This window comes from Macrosteles quadrilineatus, unplaced genomic scaffold, assembly GCF_028750875.1.
Source record: "Macrosteles quadrilineatus isolate MER2022 unplaced genomic scaffold, UCM_ALF_1.0 Scaffold_2__2_contigs__length_208266976, whole genome shotgun sequence".
NCBI classification, from domain to species: Eukaryota; Metazoa; Arthropoda; class Insecta; order Hemiptera; family Cicadellidae; genus Macrosteles; species Macrosteles quadrilineatus.
The window spans coordinates 65,309,835-65,327,367 of record NW_026542595.1 but is presented as its reverse complement, the minus strand read 5'-3'; the positions used below and the strand labels follow the sequence as shown (position 1 = coordinate 65,327,367).

The 17,533-nt window shown below is 36.5% G+C and overlaps 1 protein-coding gene across 1 annotated transcript in view; it reads left to right on the top strand.

Moving 5' to 3' along the window:
* Positions 1-17,533, top strand: part of LOC128983889 (THO complex subunit 2) — an 84,635-nt gene that overhangs the window by 33,662 nt on the left and 33,440 nt on the right. Inside the window, exons 12-20 of the mRNA XM_054403143.1 lie at positions 126-312; positions 2,176-2,309; positions 5,146-5,283; positions 8,541-8,658; positions 9,129-9,308; positions 9,943-10,107; positions 12,790-12,927; positions 14,422-14,565; positions 14,953-15,069. Coding sequence (XP_054259118.1) covers positions 126-312; positions 2,176-2,309; positions 5,146-5,283; positions 8,541-8,658; positions 9,129-9,308; positions 9,943-10,107; positions 12,790-12,927; positions 14,422-14,565; positions 14,953-15,069 — 1,321 coding nt within the window. The remainder of the gene's footprint in view (positions 1-125; positions 313-2,175; positions 2,310-5,145; positions 5,284-8,540; positions 8,659-9,128; positions 9,309-9,942; positions 10,108-12,789; positions 12,928-14,421; positions 14,566-14,952; positions 15,070-17,533) is intronic.

The following is a 17,533-nucleotide window of genomic DNA, read 5'->3' as shown; positions in this document are numbered from 1 at the left end:
GGGATACAATCTCTCTGTTGGGCCTGATGATACTGCCCAGCCTCTCCTGTATGGACTGTTTCATTCTTACATGATTGACTGGAGTATGTTTTTTTACATCTTTATTGTCAATATACCCTTTACAGGTATTCTCTATACAGCCGCTGGAAGAACGAGACACCTTTACATCATGCCAAGTTATTAAGAAGAAAAACTGAAACACAAAAAAAGATCAAAAACATCATGAAGAGAGTGACCAAAGAAACCATTAAGCCTATGGGACGACACATAGGGAAATTGACCCACTCTGCTCCTGGGATGTTCTTTGACTACGTAAGTATTGTTCCACATGAGATATACTGTGACTTTTTCTACATAAATATTTTGCCAAATGTATTTGGTGTTAATAAACATAAAACACAGCAAAGTCGTATCTCAGTCTGGCTGTCTATCTTTTGGATGGAAACACCCCTCTGATATAGAGCATTTAGTTCTACTTTTCTCTTATTTAGAGCTTGTGCCACTAATATTATCAAAAGCTTAGCCATATAATTTTACTAGTCTCAAAAGAACCAAAGTACTGGCCTTATGTTTTCCTCATTTTATGAAGTACCTATAAAAGTAAACTATGCAGAAATTAAGAGAAAGGTTTCAGCATAAATTTTTCATGAAGCATATTCTTACATACAACTAGCAATGTTTTTAGCGAATTTCCCATATAGGGAGTAAGCTATTACTGTAGGTCTCATAGTAAGACCTAGCCCTGGGACCGATTCACTTAAAGTTTTGAGGTCCCCAGAGGCCAAAAACACCATGCATTCAAATTTATACTAGAGGTCGCCCCATGGTTGAAAACTCAACCAAAAATATGTATTACTAGCAGAGTACCCGTCCTTCGTACGGGGTTGGCATATAAGTTTAAAATGCCTATTGCAGTTATGCGTTTGTAATGGGGGAGGAGAAAGTTTGATAAAATTTGCTTCTTTAAATTGACGGTATACTATGGTATTACACATCTCCTATAGCCATAATGTTCTACCACTTCACCTAAAAGGAATAAAAATAAATTATTAAAAATTCTCAAAAAATCACAAATTATTCATGACATTAAAAACATAAAGATAACTGTAAACAATCCTACTCACTAACAGTTCCCATTACATAAATGCAAAAAAATATATTACTGCACCCTGTTGGTAAATCTTATAACTTTAATGCTTTTGAATATCACAGAACCAAATTTTTTAGTTGAAACAGCTGACTAAATTATTTATTTCCCTTTAAATATGAATACTCATAAGGTTAACATGGGGAACTATAGAGCCACTGGGGCGGAGCCCGAAAGGAATTTTGAGATAAGAATATGCTTATATGTTAATCGGGAATGTGAGCTATCATGATGCCAAATTTCAGCCCAATCCGTCCAGTGGTTTATGCGTGATTGAACTTCAAACAAACAAACAAACAAACAAACAAACACACAAACTTTCACATTTATAATATTAGTAAGATTGTGCAAACTGTTCTATTTTCAAACGCTGTAAATAAATCACGTGATTGGAATTTATCCCATTTGTTTTGATTTTCTGTTTATATTTCGTTGTTATTTCGTCACCAGCATGGCAACCCATAAGGTGCGTGTTAATTTTATCAAGACCAATAATGTGTCTGTTTACAATATTGGTTTAACGATTCAACCCAATTAACCACAACCTAGCAAGGCTCGGTCTCTCGGTACTTTTATTTAAATAAAAAGTAAATCTGATAATTTTAATGGAATATTATAGTGGAAATCTAGCCAGGTAAATGGAAATTTGCTGAGTCTGCAGGTTTGCTGCAGCAGTGGTATTTATTATTCATCTAATTTTTCTCCGTACCCTTTATGTCTCCCCACAATTGAAAAATTTACAATTTCAAATTTTAAAAGAGGACAGACTTGGTTAACCATTAAAGCTCATATAAATCAAAACTCTTTAATAAAAATAATGGAAAATATTACTTAAAAACATAATATCTGCTCTATTCTATCTACTCACCATAGACTTGAATTTTACTCAAAGAAGCCCTCTTACAAAGCACCCCAAGCAAGTTATTTCAGAAAATTGCCAAAAGAATTAAAGTGTCAATAAGAAACAGTTCCAAATTTGAGCACAGTAAAGTGATTTGTTGTTTAGTGTACCTGTTACTCTGTTACAGATGCTGATTCAGATCCAGCAGTATGACAACTTGATAGTCCCGATGGTAGATGCCCTCAAGTACTTGACCACCATGTCATACGATGTACTTGGATATTGTATTATCGAGGCTCTAACCATTAGGGAAAGAGACAGGTAGGTCTAGTCAGTGGCACATTTCTAGTTTTAGTTATTTTATTTTTTCGTTACTACTGCTAAACAACATTTAATTGAACTAGCTGTTACCCACAGGCTTCACCCCGTCTGACTTCATAAGTATTAATAAAACTATTGATTGGTTAAGTTAAGCTGAAATAAACAGAACAGAGTACAGTAATACAAACAAATAATCACACCTGATTTTAATAAGGTAATAAATTAAAAGAATAACATACAAATAAGTACAGCTGAGGTATTTTTAACATTAGGTATACAGGGTGATTGATATAAGTGTGCCAGCTATTTCATTCGAAAGTTATAAGAGATATAACTAGATGTTAAATTGTAACTGCCTTAGATTTTTTTTAAATTTTGGTCAAATAAAAAAAAACAATTTTAGCCGCCATTTTTCCAATATGTCCGCCAACTTTTATTTTTCTTATGGAAGACCCTATATTTTATGATTCTCTTAGAAAGTAAATGCAATTTAAAAACCATGTTACTCTTGGAATTTTTTCTCTAAAGCTACTCGTTTAGGAGTTAACTAAGAAAAATTTGTGAAGGAAAAAAAGTGCTAAGAGTAAAAAAGTCTTAAAACTGCATCTACATTCTAAAAAGTCCATAACACACATAACAATATTGATTCCATTGTTTCAAAAATGGCCTCCATTTTCCAAAATGGCAGGGAAATTTGAAAATAGGAAACCCGTGTCTGTTATGGTCTTTTTAGAATTCAGATGCAATTTTAAGACTTTTTCCTCTTTGCATTTTCACTCTAAACGTACTTGTTTTGGAGCTACATGATGCAAAATGTACACCGCAAGTAATTTTTTCTTAGTTTTAACACGCCGTAACTCATAAACGAGTAGCTTTAGAGAAAAAATTTCAAGAATAAAAACGTTTTTAAATTGCATTTACTTTCTAAAAAAAATAATAAAATATAGGGTCTTCCACAAGAAAAATCAAAGTTGGCGGCCATATTGGAAAAATGGCGGCTAAAACTATTTTTTGAATTTGACCAAAATTGTTTAAATAAAAAATCCAAGGCAGTTACAATTTATCATTTTGTTGTATCTCTTATAACTTTCGAATAAAATAGCTGGCACACTTATATCAATCACCCTGTATAGGCCTACCTAATGACTTGGGGGAGCGAGCTGGCGTAGTGGTTAAAGCACGGGACTTCAGACCCTGAGGTCCCGGGCTCGATCCCCGCCAAGTCACCAATGGATTTTATCTAAGTGATAATGCCGCAACCCCTAGGTCTAGCCTGAAGTAATGTGAAAAACAATCCCAGGCTCGTGCCTAGCGTCCTAGGACAAAAAAAATTAGGTATATGGAAAGTTCCCTTTAGAAAGGAATTACGACCTTAAAGGGCAATTTATGAAATAATGGATAGTTTTGCGCAAGGTTTCTCACCATGACGAACATTTTAAGTGTATGGTTTATGGAGGTGTGACTTTTAGTTTTCTCAAAAGTTCATGGGTACTCTTGGATTTATATATGGATTTATTAACCCTTTGTCGGTGACACCACATAGTTTTCCTCCTGGCGCATTTCTTTTTATAGAAAAATATTTGATATCGCCAGCCGGTAACTTTAGGACTGACAGTACTCACGTGCATCTTTCTAGGAACCTATTGAACATTATTATGATCTCACACCTCCACCACAAAACCCCTATTAATCAGTTGATGTGTCGCATAGCTTGGAGCCCAGCTCCATGAGTCACCGATGGTGTTGTTTTTGATTGCATTTTTATAAATATATGAAGTAAGAGTTTTTATTGATTCCATGCACAATTTTATTGATTATATATGATTTTAATAACTTTCTGTATTAATATACATATAAAAACATTGTTTGTCTATGTTTCAACGCCCGGAAAAAAACTCTGTGTGTCACTGATCTTGTTGTTTATGTTTGCTATGTATTTTATAAGTATGTAAAATGGAGTTTTTATTGCATGAAGTAATACATTTGTGTATTATTATATGTATAAAAAACCGTGTTTGTCTAATGTTTTAACACCCAGGAAAAAACCCTCTGTGTCACCAATCATGTTTTGAAATCAAAAACACCAACAAAGGGTTACAATTCAAAATTATCAAATTTATGAAAACATCTGAATCTGATTAGCTAAATAAATTTGATAGATTGGAACAGTATTGCAGTTCAATCATATTTGAAGTAAAATTAAACATGAGGAAACAACTATCAATAAACCTGAGTTCAGGAAATTGTTCTATTCTTCAGATAAAATGTACCTCAAAAACCATTGAGTGGTTTTCTAATTGTAAACATAACTGGTACCGTACCCAACTATTTTAATAGACCCACAATACAAATTAATTCTGTTCTAATGTTCACCTTTAAGATAAGGGTTAGGCAGTGTGCAATAATACTCTCTTACCTAAATTTTCAGAGTTAAGAAACACTTCACGCATTTAGATTTAGAGTTTATAAATTTTTAATACTGAAAATCAATAATAAATTGTTTTCATAAATCTGCATGTTAAACTAAGTTAAGCAATTTTCTAATGTTGGATAGCAAACTCCATTGAACAATAGGGCTTCAAAACTTTCATTTCAGCAGCAATTCTCCTCACTTCCCAACTTCTTTTTATCCATCTAGCCTCTTCCAACTTTCCTTGATTTTCCTCTTCTTTTACCTTGTGGGGTCTTATCAAGAGCTTCTTTTTCCATAGCATATTATTTTTGTTTCCTCAATGTCTTGGAAGTTTAGAATCAGTTCTTTCTTGCCAACCATTATTAAGTTTTTGATTAATTTTAAATTCTAAAGCAACTGATATTTAAATTGGGGTTTTTACAGGATCAAACACGATGGAACTTCCATCTCACTTTGGCTACAGAGTTTAGCCCAGTTTTGTGGCTACATCTTCAAGAAGTATAACATAGAATTGACTGGACTTATGCAGTACCTGGCGAACCAGCTCAAAATGGAGAGAAGGTTGGTAATATTGTAGTTTTTTCTACTTTTTCCCCTATACATACTACCTATATGTAGAAAGTATTGTTTTAGTCTGAGTTTTGGGTGAAAACATCCGTCTTGGGTTTCCCTGAACAAAAAAAAATAAATTGTGAATTTCCCATAAATAAGCTATTGCCGTCGGTCTCATGGTAAGCCCTGAACTCGGGACAGATTTACTTTTTCGTTTTGATGCCCCCAGAGGCCAAAAACACCATCCATTCAAATATATATATTTATGTAATGAATTTGTGTGTGTCCTTTAGCACGGTAACTTGAGCATGTATTATCCGATTTTGACCAAATTTGGTACTTACAAAAAGTAAACCTAAATTTATTTGTACGAGTTTGCAAACCAGCTTGATCAGTCTATGGAAACAGGGTTTTATGGGGTAAAAATGTAATTCAAATGTTATATCTAACTTATATACATTGGAAGTACCAGCCAATACATTTCTATAACTTCATTTTTTATGTTTTTGTCTAATGATCACAATATAAATTAATACTAGAGTTTAAAATACCTTAATCCGTCAATGTGATCATGTCACCGATGAAAGGCAACCGGTTTCAACCCATCAAAGGGGTCATCATCAGGCGAAGAATGGACGTAAAATTACTCCAAAAAGGTTGTCAAAAAGTCAATAAATACAAAACTAAGAACAGTACAGTTTTTACACAGGGATAATTAATTGAACCAAAAAGTACTAATAATGATGGTGGGTATGCCACTTACACATTAAATAGTATAATATGGATAATGAGGGTCCCCACTTCCATGGTGGCCCTAGTTTTGAGGTTATTTGCAAAACATAGCTGAAAATCAAAATACATGTTTTACCAGTGTTTTTGAAGATGCTTGGGTAAAATATCAAATTTTCACTACTACTTTTGAGGGGAGGAAGATGGGAAGACAAATTTCTTACCATAAAAATAAGATTTAGGCTATATTAATAAATAAACAATACGATATTCGATACGATATTGGCTATCGATACAAAATATCGATATTTTGTGGTCCTTGTATCGATATCTTTATCGATACGCACATTACTAGATGACAGGTGGACAAGATGGCGGTGACGACAATCTGGACTTGTAACTCAATGTATGCATACTGTCCGCTGCACAGTAGATTTTTGGCCACACATGTTTTTTGTAAAAATGTGTTTAAGAGTCCTTGGAGGCTAGCGGCCATTTTCGATAATTTCAAACTGTTGCTGAAGAGTTATTTACTGTAAAAAAATATTTTTCAAACACCAAAGTGATTCTAATTTAAATATCTAGTATACTGTGACCAGTGGCGTAGCCAGGATTTTGCTTTGGGGGGGGCCCAATCCGGGGGGTCTGGGGGGCATGGAATCCCCCCCAGGACTGAAGTGGGGTCCGGGGGTCCCCCCCCGGGAAAAATTTTGGTATTTTATGGTGCTAAATTACAGTTTACAACACCTCTGGAGGCTCTAAAGTAGAGAATAATATTGGTGTATTACTACTAAAAATTAGTTTTTTACTGTTCTGAAATCTTAACAAGTTGCCTAAACTACTATTAATCTGCGTGACGTAATTTTAATAAAATAAACCAAGCTAATAAAACTACACTAAACTTATAGAATAAAGCATACTAGTGGTCTTCCAGTGATCGAAAACTCGACCAAAAATATGTAATGTACACGCAATGACTCTTGGATACTGAAGTAGACACTATATGTACCAGCTGCCGTCATTTTTTAAATTATAAAACATTGTACAGAAGACCCAATATAATCGGCACTGTACCACTCCGGCACTCCAGTAATCCGGCGTCTTTTGATGGGAGGTCTTCCGCGGTCGTGGCAAAATTCTGATTATCTCCCGCGGCCGTGTAGATATCATCATTCTCTCCCGCGGTCATGAAAACGTCATCGTCGTCTTGCGTGATCGCGGCAATATCATGAACATCTCCCGCGGACGTATAGACGTTATCATCGCCTCCCGCGGTTACGGAAACGTCATCGTCGTCTTGCGTGATCGTGGCAAAATCATGAACATCTCTCGCGGTCATGTAGACATTATCGTTGTCTTCCGCGGTCGTGGCAAAATATTGTATCATCTCCCGCGGCCGTGTAAACATCATTGTCTACTCCCGCGGTCACGGAAACGTCATCGTCGTCATGCGCGATCGCGTCAAAATCACGAACATCTCCCGCGGACGTGTACACGTTATCATCGTCTCCTGCGGTCACACGTCATCGTCGTCATGAACGATCGTGGCAAAATCATGATCATCTTTCGTGGCCGTACACGTTATCATCGTTTCCCCTCGATTACGGAAACATCATCGTCGTCATGCCCGATCGCGGCAATAGCGGTTTCCGATCGCGCGATCTTCGGAGACGTGTTTTAATTGCATTTTTAAGTATTTTTATTGATAACATTCCAGTAATCCGGCATTTTATATAATAACAACACGTATTGTGTAGTGTGTACGCACTCATTTGACTGTTTCTAGAACGCGCGTTGCAACGCTCCCGTGTGCCGTGTGTACAGGGTAACTAAAAAAAAAAAAAAAAATTTCGGGGGGGGCCCGGCCCCCTTGGGCCCCCTCCCTGGATACGCCACTGACTGTGACATTAGAAATGTTTTTTGTAGTTTTGAATTGTTCTCCAAGGGAGTCCATGGAAGCTATCGGCCATCTAGGATTTGCCGCCATAAGAGCAATGTTAATATCGTTAGTTTCAAACAGCCGCTGAAGAGTTATATACCTTCTCAAATTATATTTTTTTAACACCATAGTGATTGTAACTTAAATATCACTAGTTTAATGTGAGATTAGAAATCTATATATATAAAATACGTGAATATTCTTTGTATTTTTTGAATTGTTCGACGATGTTAAACGTCTAAGCTCCAAGGACTCAAGTGTTACTGTTCTTCATTTTCACTTTATTGACTTTTTGACAACCTCGAGTAATTCCTCGCCTGATGATGACCCCTTTGATGGGTAGAAACCGGTTGCCTTTCATCGGTGACATGATCACTTTGACGGATTAATTAAGGTATGAACCTCAACTATTCATTTCCATAAGTACAACTAAAGTCAATATTTACTTGTTCATTAATCAATTTTTTTTCTATTTTTACATTTTTATTATGTTAGAATATCTTCATTATGTTACATTATGTTAGTATATTTATATTGTATATATTTAACAATTAGTTACATTATTACCTTCTGCTGAGTATTGTTTGTTGTTACCTAGCCTGGACATGCTGATTCTTAATGAGGTGGTGCTGAAGATGGCTGGCATTGAGGCTGCTGAGGAGATGAGCAGTGATCAGCTGGAGGCATTTTTTGGAGGAGACCTACTCAAAGGCGAGGTAAAGTGTCATAAAAATATACTCCATACTACCATCATTTTGAATATATTCACTGTCTAAAATAACTGACAATAATAATAAGTGTACTTCTACATGGTGTTCACAAGGGGTTGTCACAAACTTCAGGGGCTGATAGTACGCAGATTTTGCGGAGGTCACGGGAATAACGATGCAGGATATCATCGCGGATGTTTACACACTTGCAGGAAATTACAAATTTTGCCATTATCAAAAGATATGATTATCGATGTGGCTGCGATAGTGATAGACTATCATGTGATTTGCTGATATGAAGAGGTTTGATGTACTAGCTGGTGTAAAGAACTAAGTTCATAAAATTTTTAATTTTGGACCTAGAAAACCTAGAATTGTCCTTGAATTTTATTTTTAGGGAACGCTAGACACTTTGTTTACTTTTTTCACAAAAGTTCATGAAAATAACAGTTGAGCTCACTGATGTGTTATTGCAGGCAGGATACTTCTCCCAAGTGCGCAACACCAAGAGGTCCTCACTAAGACTCAAGGAGGCACTGGTAGAGGACAACCTGGCAGTGGCTCTGTGTCTGCTCATGGGTCAGCAGAGGTACTCCATCATCTACCGGGAGACAGACAAGAGCCATCTCAAATTTGTTGGAAAACTTTACGATCAGGTAAAAAGTCAGAGATGAAAAAAAGGTCTCCCTGGTTAGGCACTTCTTCAATTGCTTAGATACTAATGGACATGAAAGGATATTTTTAAAGATAGAAATAACAAGAATGCTGCACTCTTAAGGGGACGGAGGCCACGATGTTTCTTAAGTTATAATGTTTAATGTTCTATAATCTCTTGTCAGTTCTACTTGATCTTAAAAACTATAGCTTTGGCCTTGAGAGAAATTTCAAGGAAGTATGTGTGTCATCAACAATCTTGAACTCTTTTCTTGAGATCTTTCTGTTCTTTCACATGTATTTCTAAGATATGTGCTTGTTCATTTAGATAATTTACAAAAAAATCATTAGTAACAGATTTGCAGCAGTAAATTATTGTTAAGGCAATTAAATAGTCTGTATAAATGTTAGGTATTTAATAAGGGAATTTTCATTGGCCGTTAATGCTCTATGAATCCAAAACTGTAGTCTCGAAGACATAAATTATTATTGACAGAAGATTCTGGACAAGTTAAAAATATTACATTTATTTATTTTTTATGGTTAAACATGAATAACTCATGAACGTCCCATTCCTATCCCCTTGCAGACCATTCTTCTCTCATAAGGCATTGAATATCATGAATGTTGTTACAGTGTCAAGACACCCTTGTGCAGTTTGGAACATTCCTGGGTACCATGCTATCCATGGAGGAGTATGTTACCAAGTTGCCCTCCATACACTCCATGTTGCAAGACTATCATATCCGCATGGACGTCGCCTTCTTTTTGGCCAGACCCATGTTCACCCATTCGATCAATGTGAGTATCAAACTAATGGAATATTCTTAAAATCCAAGAATTGTTTGCAAAGGAAATTACAAATGGTTTCCAGGGTTGAAAAAATAATTTTGTATGTTTAAGTATTGTTGTATGATTGACGGTTAAAGAAATAATTAAAAAAATGTAAATTTAAAATACCAGTGTTATTTCTATGGAGGGTAAATAAACTGTTGTAGTTTGATTTTTTTATGGATATATTTCAATTAAATTTGGCAATTTGGTTTATTTCATACTAAGCTATCAATATTTCAATACAAAAAATCACATCCCATTACCTTCTCTGTAGCAGCAAACCTAAGAACTCATTAATATTAAGGTTATTTAGATAGGAAATAAATCTGACAGTTTGAAGAGAATATAAATACAGCCAGGTACCTATATGGAAATTTGCTTAGTCTGCAGGTTTGCTGTGGCGGGGGTATTTTACTATGATCAGCAGAATTTTCGGCTCATTGACTAATACATTTTAATAACATAAAAAATGCCCTCTTCTGCTTTGGTTCACAACTCCTCTTCACTCATCATTGTCTGTCTCACTCCTCTTCTTCTACACTTTCACCTTCACTTCAATCCATCTTTTCCCACTATGACATCTTTTCATTATCATTGTCGACTCCATTTTCCTAGAAATTCTCTCATCACATTCTTTACACATGTCAAATCCATCATAATCTCGCTTCTCTCCCTCACAAGAGGCCTTTACTGCTCTTCTTATTGAGATCTTCCACTCATACCCCCTAGGGAAAAGTTGTTTTACTCTTATATTAAAACCCTTCCATTAAAGATATGAAAAATTATAAAGCAACTGGTGAAGATCAAAAGATATGAAAAAGTATAAAGCATCTGGTAAAGATCAAATTTATGCGGAAATGTGGAAGTATACGGGCAAATCAACAAAAACATCTCTACATGATATTACAAAAAATCTGGATAACCGAGAAATTCCCAGAGCATTGGACCACAGCCGTAATCAATCCACTTCACAAGAAAGGAGATCAGAGCAACCCGGATAACTATAGAGGAATTTCACTTTTGGATTGCACATATAAGATTTTTTCAAAAATTTTATACAATAGGATTAAGGAACAACTTGATAATGAACTAGGAGAATACCAAGGAGGCTTCAGACCTTGGAGGAGCTGTGCAGAACAAATAATTACGCTGAAATTGATTATGGATTACTACAGAAAACGAAACAAACTTATTTCAATAACATTTGTAGATTTTAAGAAAGCTTTGGATTCCATCCATAGACCATCATTGTTAAAGATTCTCAGACATTTCGGACTCCACCCAAAATTAATATAACTTATAGAACTTACCTTGACAAATACCTTCAACAAAATTAAATTTAGAGGAGAAATATCATAACCTTTCCTGGTCAAAACTGGTTTGAGACAGGGAGATGGCCTTTCACCACTTCTTTTTAACTCTGCACTTGAATACATTATGAGGGAATGGCTTAAAACAAACCCAAAAAATATTACTGTTGGAACAAAGAAAGATGACATAAAGTTAAACTGTTTAGGATTTGCTGACGATCTGGCTCTTCTAGCTAATAACATCCAAGAAACCAAGCAACAAATAAAATCACTTCAGGAAATAGCCCAGAGCATAGGTCTAAAAATTTCTTTTGGGAAAACTGAAATAATGATAACAAAACCACCATTGGCTAACAAAATCAAAATTGGAGAACATTGCATCAAAATTGTGGAAATTTTCAAATACCGTACTTAGGTGAAGTTATAACATACAATCTTAAAGAAAATCCATCATGGAAAAATATAATTAATAAGTTGATCAGAATGCAACATATTACTAAAAACACATACAACAAAAAATGCCTATCAATATCAACAAAATTGAAACACTACAAAGCAGTTATACTTCCACAAATAACATATGCAAGTGAAACTATATTTAAAACACTGTAGCAATAGATAAAATACTAAAAATAGAAAGAAGAATCATCAGAACATGTATAAACAAAAAATATCAAAAGATGGAGTTTGGAGACTGGCCTCAAATAAAACTGTATATAAGGAAATAGAGCCATTGACAAGTATAATTAAAAAGAAAAGAATTTCATTCATTGGACATCTTTTAAGGACACCGGAAAATAGAATAAGCAAGAAAATAATTGACAAGTTGTGGAATAGCAAGAGTGACTTTAGGTGGATTACAGAAATTAAGGAGGACATGAGAAGGTTGAAAATATCAATAGAAGATTTGGAAAATAAGTCAGAGGCGCTTGCAGTACTCAAAGACAAAAATATCATCCTGCCAAACAATCAGAGACAAGGAAGAGTGGTTTCGGAAGAAGAAAGAAAACAACGGTCGGAAAGAATGAAGAAGTATTGGGCGGACAAGTAGAAGGGACAGAATTTAAAAAGAATCTAACCATTGTGGTCCAATGTTGGCCATAAAATAATAATAATAATTAAAACCCTTCATTTCTCCAGCTAACCTATATTTTTGCTTCAATCACTTTCCTGTGCATTCCCTACTTCTGCTCTCTGTATCACGAGTTTCTTTTGGCCTATTATATGTCTTCTTCATTGTGATTTTTCCTTATTGGTTAACTTTACATAAATTGGTAATGTACAGCATCAAATATTAATTGGACAACATATTAAATATACTATTTGACTTGGTTAACAGCAAAAGTTTGAGCAGTTACGCAAGGCAGACCCCAACAGTAAGAAGTCCACGGCAACAAAGACAGCTAAGTATTGTGAGGCGGTCGCAGAAGTTATGGGTCCTGTAGCAGATAGTGTGAGGCCTCTACACCCTCCAAAGGTATTGAAATCCATTCCTCGTTGACTAAACTACTGTTATTGAATTTATTATCAATTATGACTGATGAATGAAGACACAATCTAAACCGAATGTTAACTTTGACTAAATTTATATTTAATATTTATATTTATAATATTTATATTTAATATTATGGACAACAGCAGTAGAATTAATTAATTAATCCCAATTAATTGCATTACAGATTAACAAAAAAATCCTTTAAAGATGTATACTATCTCTTTAAAAGAGCTGAGGACAACCTTAAATTAAAATTGTTGTGAAGATTACATCTGGCAACGCTGTGTTGATGTCTTCTATTTTTCCTTGATTTTCTTTATTATTTTAAATATATTAATGGTAGGCTAATACATTAAACAGTTGAGTCTCAATGGTCCCAAATGGTTGGGACCGGACCCATTTCAGATTACCAAATATTTTTGATAAAATTTTTTTTATTGTTTTTCACATTACTTTAGGCTAAAACTAGGGGTTGCGGCATTATCACTTCGATCAAATCCATTGATGATTTGACGGGATCAGAACCTAGGACAAAAATTAAATATGTTACTAAAATTTAATGTACAACAAGTCTATCACGCCCGGCCGCTACAGAATACTTCAACGAGGTACAACTAACTGTCGTTACACGACAGTGGTAGCAGTTTTGGCTTTTCCAAATGGGTGACAGCACGTACTGGGACATCACTGTTTGTGTCTACAATAAGCTGCATTAATTTTCTCACGCGACGGTGCTAGTAGTTTCGACTTTCCCCAATAAGTCACAAACTGGGTAAAAAAAATTAATAAAAAATAACAAACAAAATTTTTTGTATCGGATTAAGCAGATTATTCATTACCAAAGTTCAGACTATTGGGACTCCACTGTAGTAGGCTATTTTACTGTAGGATTAAAGCACAGACTATAAAATGTATTAATTTCTTGTCATGGTTGCAGAATTCTTAGTTTATGAAGTATTTTATGTACCTCAACATCAACAATCTCTATGGTATTGGTTAGGGAACTATGATTTCTGCACTTGTTTGTCATGGTCGTACATTATTACTTGCACTGTTCAGTGGCTGGCATGTTAGGAACATGTCGCTAAGTGAAGGAAAAGGAACATTCGCTCAGCTTAGGTCCATGAATAAAAGAAGAGAAACAAAGCTCAGAATCTATAGCTCAAATATTGAGTCTGTCCTCGTTTATGATTGTGGTTCCTGGAAATTAACAACAGCAGTCACAGAGTAATTGCAAACTTAACTTATGTATCAAAACTTTTTGTATATGGTCTGTGGTGTAGCAAAACAGTCTGAAAAGATACGGTACGGTCTGGCCTAATTACAGCCATAATACTTGGCCTAATTAGCGGTTCTAATCGGTGCAAATTTGGTTCGGTACAGCCTATAATAAGATAAAAAACCACCCAGTTATTGTGTTACTTGGAAATAATGTACCAGCTGTGTGGAATTATCTTGTCATTGATGATGTTGTAGGTATGGGAGGACATCAGCCCTCAGTTCCTGGTCACTTTCTGGTCCCTCACCATGTACGACCTGTTCGTGCCAGTGCAAGCCTATGACCGTGAGATAACCAAGATCAAGGCAACACAAACCGGCGTCATGACCTCCAAGGATCTGGTGAGTTTGTCTATTTACCTACAATTTACTCTAAGCAGGATAGTTAGGATGATCATGTGTTCTACTTGGGTACTTGACTGCACGACAAAATGATTATTGTCATGATAAAATATTAATTGGTTTGATGTTGCATCCATAGTAATAAATTAATGAAAGTCGTAAAGAAACATCTGATAAACCTTTCATGTGCCACCAACCAACTACCATGATCACGGCAAATTTATTGCACTACAATTAACCGAAACTGAGTTTTTATATCAATCCTCGGTTAAACTTTTTTGTTAAAACTGGTAAATCTGACAATGTGACAACTGACTTTAACAACCAACCCATCACTAGTATATTACATAGGCCAAACAATAACTTAATGACTTTTGTAATCTTTAGCCCCCCAACAAACAGAAGAAAGAAATTGAGAGGTATAGCGCTCTGATAGAAAAGCTGCAAGACGAAAAAAAGAAACAACAAGAACATGTTGACAGAGTGATGGCTCGACTGAAACAGGTGAGCTAACATCGAAGGTTTGATTTTTTACACTCAATTTGATTTTATATTTCAGTTATACATTGTTTGAGGATTTTTTAAAACTAAATTGCTTCTTTATACTTAAAATGTGTAAGTTTGTATTTTTTTGGTTGACTATAACTAAACATCTACACAACACACATTTTTTCAAGAATTACAATTAATCCCCAACATATATCTTGACTAGAGAACATTTATAGGCCTACTGAGGAACACAGGAGAGTGACGTCACAATGTCATTATCTAAATCAATTAACAGCTGAGAGGTGATTTTGCCAGAAAATTCCTTTCTTTGATTTACATGGTTATATTGCCTTTACCTTTTATTTGTTTTTACATAAATAATTATTCCTCCCATACCTATTGTCGGGACCACATAAGTTTGCAGTTGAGGGAGGAGCCTATTTACCATATGGTTTTGAATGAACCAATGAGAACCATGTGGTGTTGCCAAATCTAAAAATACCAGCTGATTTGAAAATATTGCTTAGTGGTTTTAATAAGTGTTGTCAACGGGCGATGTGGCAACGAAGCACTAGTCTTGTCTTGTGATTGGCTGCCACCAACTTCAAACTTACGTGGCCCCGACAATAAGCTTTTTTACTTAACTTAATTTTAAGTGATTTTTTTTTCAAAATCAATTTTGTGATCCAATTTACTCTGAAGATCTGTACGTGAATTAACCTTGGGTTATTTTTTGTGGCATTATGTTCGTTGAATCTCTTAAGCCCCCCACACACTACCAGACCAGACATTCCAACATTCGTAATTGAGACACCGTGGTGAGAACTCCAACAAATGGATGAAGACTGTTGCGACGGTCGGCCGTCTGCTACACACTCACAAACCAGACAAAAATAGTGGTGGGGGAACCTCAGACCGTCTGTGGTCTGAGGGTTGAACCATCAGACACGCAGACAGTCTGGTCCGAGAAAACCAGTCTGCAGACAGCCCCACACACAATAAGACAAGTGCTAGATGCCCGACCAGACGGTCTGGTCTGGTAGTGTGTGGGGGCTTTAGAGAATGATGCATCTTATTTTGGTGTGCCCAACATATTAGGGATGGACGGGATTGAATTTTTAGTTCGGGACGAGATTTTTATTTCCTTCCCAATTTTTGGGACGGGACGGGACGGGATTTTTTTCTGTGCATAAAAAGAAAGTACTGTATTGTAGTTACCAAAAAAGACATACAAAATCAATTTTTACCATTTGTGGCACTGATCTATAAAAGCCAAAAAATTGGTAACAATTTACAGGTACCTATAGTAACTTGTGACTCGCGGGTCACGGGGTGATCGTCTGTATGACTCAAGGTCACGGCGCGATCGTCGTCATGACTCACAGTCACAGCGCGATCGTTGTCATGACTCGCGGTCACGGCGCGATCGTCGGTATGACTCTGCGGTCACGGGGTTATCGTCGGTATGACTCCTCGGTCACGGGGTTATCGTCAGTATGACTCCGCGGTCACGGGGTTATCGTCGGTATGACTCCTCGGTTACGGGGTTATCGTCAGTATGACTCCGCGGTCACGGGGTTATCGTCGGTATGACTCGCGATCACGGCTCGATGGTCAGCATGACTCCGCGGTCACGGCTCGATGGTCAGCATGACTCCGCGGTCACGGCGCGATCGTCATCATAACTCGCGGTCACGGCGCGATCGTCGTCATAACTCGCGGTCACGGCGCGATCGTCGGTATGACTCGCGGTCACGGCGCGATGGTCAGCATGACTCCGCGGTCACGGCGCGATCGTCGTCATGACTCGCGGTCACAGCGCGATTGTCGGTATGACTCGCGGTCACGGCGCGATCGTCGGTATGACTTCGTCTCCTGCGTTCGCGGACCTATCGCTCGCAATAACGGCGTTATCGGCACTCGCGAAGCGGAAAAATCGCCGACGATCGGACCAAATCCCGTCCCGAAAAATTCCTGAGTCAAATGAAATCCCGTCCCGATAATCGGGAATATTTTTTTCCTGAAAAATTCCCGAAATTTCGGGACCCGTCCATCCCTACAACATATTATGTTTGATCAAATTTGTCACCATCATGCATTGTATAAGATAAATCCCTCTCTCGTGATTTTAATTGATGCATTGTTTCTGTTCTTGTAGATGTTTTCTGTTGATTTTGAACCAGGCTCAAGGTTAGACCTTTGGAGACCATTACCTAGCTGATGCAATTGTGGTCAAATGTTATGTTACTTTTACTACTGTTTCCCTCATTGATATGGAACACATGTTGTACAGGAGGAGGACAGTTGGTTCCTGTTCCGTAGTGCCAAATCTGCCAAGAATGAGACCATCACACAGCTGCTGCAGTTGTGCTCAAATGTTATGTTACTTTTACTACTGTTTCCCTCATTGATATGGAACACATGTTGTACAGGAGAAGGACAGCTGGTTCCTGTCCCGTAGTGCCAAATCTGCCAAGAA